At 42.7% G+C, this 6,351-nt stretch overlaps 1 protein-coding gene across 1 annotated transcript; it reads right to left on the bottom strand.

Moving 5' to 3' along the window:
* Positions 1 to 409: 409 nt before the first annotated feature.
* On the bottom strand, positions 410 to 4,968 carry LOC104622885 (THUMP domain-containing protein 2-like; the record flags this gene model as incomplete). Its single annotated transcript, XM_010289804.1, is given in 5 exon segments — positions 410 to 752; positions 2,299 to 2,344; positions 2,347 to 2,415; positions 4,184 to 4,284; positions 4,823 to 4,968. Coding segments are annotated over 5 exon segments (705 nt in total), but the record flags the coding sequence as incomplete, so codon positions are not given.
* Between the last annotated feature and the right edge of the window lie 1,383 nt (positions 4,969 to 6,351).

Genomic DNA, 6,351 nt, shown 5'->3' with positions numbered 1-6,351 from the left:
AAGCATACATCCAGCCCTCAAAAAGAGCTGGGGATTTCTTCAGACAAGATGTGCTTGCTAAAAAATACTTTTGAAGATGAAGATCCATTTACATTTAATATTACCACATTTGTTTTTGCAGTTATGCAAATTAAGTCTTTGTCTTTCAGAGAGACTCCTCACCATACTGAACAGCTTTGCCTAAACAAGGATTTGAAGACTCTGTCTCATTACAATATTTTACAGTAAAAACATCTGAAACACTAGTAGCCATCTTCCACCTCTCCTAAAAAATGAAGAGAGAAAAGCAACACCTTAGGACACTCAGATAAAGTGAGATGAGCTAACAAAAGGCACAAGGTTCGTTCAGATCAGCAGGTTTCCACTGGATAACTGACATGCTACTTTTCAAATGTATCAGGATTCAAGTTCACTTAGGTACAGTGCAAGAAAGCTTCTGATTCCCAGTAGTAGAGATCTTCCTATATTTGTATATGAAAGCATCTGTCTTTCCAAGACTAACCCCATAGACGCCACCTGGCACCAGCAACCCAAAAGGTGTCTGTCTGCTGCTGAGGGAGGATCCTGCAACACCATTCACCAAGGAGGAAGAATTCCCATCAACATTCAGGGCTTTTGCAGTAGCGGTTTCACCTGCAACATCAGAAATGGCATTAGGAGTGTCATTTTCAGCGCACTTGGTAATGCCATCCATGCACTTATGGAAATTTTGGCTCAGCAGCAATACAATAGGGCCTCCAACACGAAGTACTCTGGCCACTGCAGGAAAAATAAAGGTTAGGTGTTCAGCTTGCCTGGCATTCATTTGTCTGTGCAGAAGTCAACACTGCTGACACTTCAGATGCCAGTGGCACTTGATAAAACACTTAAGCACATTAAGGGTCACGGCTCAACTCAGTAAGCTACGTTTCCAAATGGAATTTAAATGCCCTATCTTCCTAAGTCTTCCCAACTGTGAGAACCGGGCCCTAGCACTGACACCCACACACTTCCGACCTTGGGAGTTCCGTCCATTGGGTTAGCCGGGAAGATGGACTCAGTTTTCTCCCTCTTAGTATTCTTCCAAAGACTGAAGGCAGTATCACCTTCAAACCCCATTTTTGGGTCACATGAGCCTCCAGTCTGCAAAGAAACAGCTTCCCAGGGCAGCAAGAGCTTCTCAGGTTGATAAGGCAATTCTGAAGCTCATCTTTCCCTTTGGAAACTTTAAAAGGTCTGTCCTTTCTGTGTTCCACTGATCCTTAATGGCTTTCAAACTCAGGAAGCAGAGCAAAATTAACATTGTTTGTAATCCATTTTTCTTAATATATGAGCAAACATTACACTTCGCTTTGAAAGAGGGGGGGGAAAAAAAAAAGGACTATCCTGCCTCTATTCACAGCAAGTGGATTGAACAGTCTTATTGGTGAGGCTCTCATTGTAATAGTCCCTTCCTCACCTCCACCTTCCCAAGGAAATATTTTGCTTAGGACGGCCCAACAGAGCAAATGACATCAGAACTCAAGCATGGCCAAAGGGAGGGATGATCAGTGTAAACTGACATAAGATTGCTCTGCCGTTCTGCGGAGCTACCTCACATTCTTCACCAACTTTCCAACACATTCCTGAACTGGGTGAGAGAGATCAACGCCTGCTGAAGACCAACCCTACAGAAAGGGCTTGTTTTCAGCCAAGAAATTAAATAAAGGAGCAGATAGTTTGAATTGTCCATTAGAAGCATCCCGCTATTAGCTTGGCTCAGGTCTGCCACAAAAAGGGTGAGAGATGAGAGGAGGCCTCTAAAAGCAGACCAGGTGGCTAGCTGGATATGCCCATATATGGTAACAGAAAGGAAAATGTGTACCACCATTTTCTGATCTGAGATCCTTCCTGCCAAGGCAGGCTGGTAAAAGCTTGGTTCTGAACCCAAAAAGAAAGCCTATAATTTTATACAAGCACACCTCAGCCGAGAAAGGATTATTGCTGATTTGACTGGCCATGCTTTAAGTTTGTCAAGGTCATCCTCTCCTCTTTCTCCTTTCTGTCCCTGTAAAGAGTATTTGTGAAGGTGGCCCAGACAACAAGCTCATTCCTTGTCACCTTGCGCTGCCATCAACATGTCCACAGCTTGTAAGACAAGCCACAACACCCTTTAAGGGACAACTAAAGAACTCAGCCTTTCACAGCCAGCACAGGAGCAGACTACAAGAGCTGAAGAGTGTTCGGAAAAAAGCAAACCTGAAACTGACTGAACACTTAGGATTGCAAACCATCATGACCTTTACACCAAACCCCAAGGACATCAAAGGCCACAGGTACCTCTCCATGTCCTGGAGAATATTCGTAAGGAGCTCTATGTCTTTTTTATCTTGAACTTCTTCCCAAATGGAATATCCGAAATCATGGTGTCAAAGCTTTCTGAGGGAAACTGCAATTCTGTGGGATAAAGGCAGGTCTTTACATCAGACTATGTTAAAAATGAACAGAAGCTATGCCCCCATTCACATTACAAAACAGTATGCAGGCTCTGTCACAGAGTATGCACCCAGACTTATAGCTCCTTCTGTACTTATCCTCATAAATGGCACTACAAAGCCACCAACCCAATGCAGACTAGGAAGAGACAAATGCATGAGTGTGGTTTAGCTTGCAGATTACCTCTTACTGGTGATGTGTTTGTTACAGGTGGTATGAGTGTAAGACTCTCCTAACAGGACACTGCATGGTTCCAAACTAACTGCTGCTTCTCAACTCACAGTACACCTTTGCAATCAAAACGCAAAAGGAGAGCTAAGCTTGCAAGCATGTTACTTAGCACAGATGTTCAGATACACACGTATGAATGGCAAGGAACCACATGTTAAATTCCTCTCCATCCCCCTTTTCTCCCCCCAAGAATCTGATTACACCCACAATCACTTGGATTCTATCAGAGCTACTGTCTTTGAAGTATCTCCCCAGAGTTTTTGTATCCTGGGAATAGTCAGTTTTCTTGACCATGAGGCAGCACTGCACCCTTGTGGTGATGAAGGCTAGCGACACACCACGCTGTGCTGGCCAGAGCGTAGCCAGCACGTGAAAGGACAAGCCTACAGGTTCTCCATCCCCCAGGATGCTCAAAACTCGACTGGAAAAGACCCTGAGCAACCTGACCCAGCTGTGGAGTTAGCTCTGCTCCGAGCAGATCACGGGACTAAAGACATCCAGCAGTCCCTTCTCACCTAAACCCTGCTGTGATTCTATATCAGCCTTTCCAGAACTGGCTGGAGATGTTTCTTGGACCATCCTTGGATCAACACTTGCAGCACAATAATTGTATAACAATTTTATCTGCAAATTGAAGGACAAGCTACCTACAGTCCTTCTCAAGACATGCAGAAATAACAGCTTCTGACCAGTGACAAAGACATCAATTACTTGTTCAGTATTGGAAAAGCCTGACATCAAAGCATTGTCCTAGAAGCCAAGTCCAATCACAGCTTTTAAACAAGAAATAAAGCTATGTATATCCTTATAAAAAAGAAACAGTATTTCTTACCATTCTGGCAAGGTAAAAAAATATGCATACGTCATCACCCATGCACAGGGAAAAACACCCAGCTTTTGTCTGTCATGAATTTCACAAAGGACTAATTTAGACTTAGGCTTTGAGGTCCAGAATAAGGTTATAAAATTATTACCTTCTCCCCAGACTAGCTCATTAACTGAGAGCAAACAAATTCCCTCTTCCAGGAGAAAGGCATTGTCATTTAAAATACTCCTACTGCAAAATATCAACAATTCAACACTAAGGTTAAAATTTACTAAATGAGTAATAGTGGGGGCTCATTAACTTACAAGCTACATTTTATCTGGATTTCTCCTTGCTGTGTTCCCATAAGACACAAAGAACTCTCACATAGTATGTACTCTGAGGTATTCACACATTTCCCATTAAGACAGACAACTACTGCCCATGTCTGATAATTTTTATTTTCATTGTCTTTCATTTTGTCATTGTTCAAGTTTATTCTTGACAAATTTCAGGGGCGGGGAGGAGAGAACAAATAACTATCCATTCACTAGCACTACAGAGTCACTCCTTAGCCACTTATTGAGAGTTAGTTCTACTACACATCACCTCAAGAGAACCTACATTACCTGTATAATCCCAGAACCACAAAAAACTTCAAACATGTCTTCCTTGGGAAGCCTACAGACATACCTTTCACAGAAGCTTTAAGTAACTCAATCTTATCCATCAAGCCTGCAGTCCTAATATTTACATCTGCACCCTCTAACTGTGAATCGCTTATAACAGGCTTCCTGTTCAGAGAGAAAGAGAAAAGTAATTTAGTTGACAAACAGGTGTATTTATTTTATAAACCCTTCTCAGAACTGCCTTGTTGCATACCTCTTCCAAGACAACCCTCTTGCTGGGAGATCTACTATCATTACACAGAGCAATATACAGACCCAGAGGACAGAGGAATTGGGGAAGAATGTGCTATCTTCACTCATTTCATGTTTTGGTCTGCTCAAGACACCTGTAACTTATAGAAATACTGAGACTAAAAGCAAGACCACAGCTAGCTACAGACAGCCACACTGCTTCTAATACTGACTACTGACTGTACTGTCACATTGACACCTCCTTTCCCAGGATAAGTCCAGGCAGTTTTAAAAGTCCATGGTTGCCTCACACAAATCCTGCAGTGTAAATACAGAGCTGCTAGCACCTGCCTGCACAAGTATCTAGGACTTGGTTTCACATTCCTGTGGAGGAATGTTTGTACTAAAACACTTCTAACAACTGCCTACAAAGATCAGTTTGGTTTCAGTTTTCCAGTATGGTATATCAGACCTTAGTATAACTGTGGTACAGATTTTTCTTGGTGCAACTACAAGCCACTTTGCACAGGTCCTGCCTGTTGCCACTGTGATACTCATGGGCCACTCTTCGGCAGCTTCCAGCAGTATCATTCCTGGATCCAGCACAAAGGCACCTGCCTACAAAAATAAAGAGGTTACTGTATCCCAGGCAAGACAGACTCCTCTCCCCAAGACAAAGCTTACTTAGCGATGTACAGGTCACCTACATACTCCCACTGAATCCAGTGTAGCTAACAACAGTCACTGGTTTACCAGGCCAAACTTGCTTTTAAGAGAATATGGTAAAAAGCATTAATAGCTTTGCTAAAGACAATGCATCTAGCCTTGAGGCGACATTTAGGGGAAACAAATGATGACTGGACCGCAGAGGCTCTAAACTAGATTGCATAAGAGAAGACCTGTGAATGCACAACTGCAACTCACAGTTTTAATGTTTTTATGGCATCTAGAAAGCTCTGACTACCTTCAGAGAATGAGAGTTCAAATGCACAGCACAAATTTAAGCAAACATTTGTGTAGGCAGGCTCCTGTATCCCATCTTCCCAAGGTACTAGCTTTAGTAGAAACAAAAAATCTAGGTAAACTACCGTTATCTTCAAATAAGAGAAATCTACACAAACTGCAGCTACACTGGGTTTGGTGTTTTGTGGGTTTTTTGTTTTTTGTTTTAATTTTGCTCACAGCAGAAAGATATTATGCATGAGAAGAGTGCTGGATGGAAAGGGCCACTGGGAGTCTCTACACCATCGCTCTCTCCCAAGGACCAAGATCCACTTCACTCAGGACATACCCCAGGGCTGCATCACACTCCTGGTGAACAAGTTCTCCCCAGTACACAGCAGAGCTGCAAGTTCTGCCTTTTGCCCCTTCTTCTACACTGTCTGCCACAATTGAGAGGAGTCTGGCTCCATTGTCCTTGCAATGTCCCTTTAAGTAGCTGTAAACTACTATCAGATGACTCCTCAGACTCCACAAGCCCAGCTTCCTCAACCTTAGGGTTAGGTTCATTAGCATTAGGGGACATTAGGGTTAGGTTGAGGTTTTACTTATCCTCAACAAAAGGCATTGATTTGAAAAGTATTCAGGGTAACAGTGCCCCGAAATTATCAGCAGCCCTTATATTTCCACATGTTTAAGGTAAATGCAGGTTAGGGTTTTTTTTGAGAAAATACAGAAAAAGCTTACATCAGTCTGTTTCTCAAAAACACGCAACACAATTGAAATGACAAATACACTACACATCTCCCTTCACCTTTGCTAAATTCTTTTAAAACATAGATAGCATACTGGTGAAGGAAGTATTTTGGCAATCACTCCACTAACGACAAGAAACTCTGAAACTGAAGCTAAACTGCTCATTCCCAATAGTCTTCTCTACACTGCTTCTGGAAGGGTCTTCCAAGGAAGTCTTGCTTTCAGTCCAGCAGTCCCAATCACTCTTTCTCTCTGCTCCCACACACGTCTCTCCAGCTTCCACCTGACATTCCTCAGACACAGTCC

The sequence above is a fragment of the Phaethon lepturus genome, unplaced genomic scaffold, assembly GCF_000687285.1.
Source record: "Phaethon lepturus isolate BGI_N335 unplaced genomic scaffold, ASM68728v1 scaffold946, whole genome shotgun sequence".
Classification (NCBI taxonomy): Eukaryota; Metazoa; Chordata; class Aves; order Phaethontiformes; family Phaethontidae; genus Phaethon; species Phaethon lepturus.
This window is presented reverse-complemented; position numbering and strand designations above follow the sequence as displayed.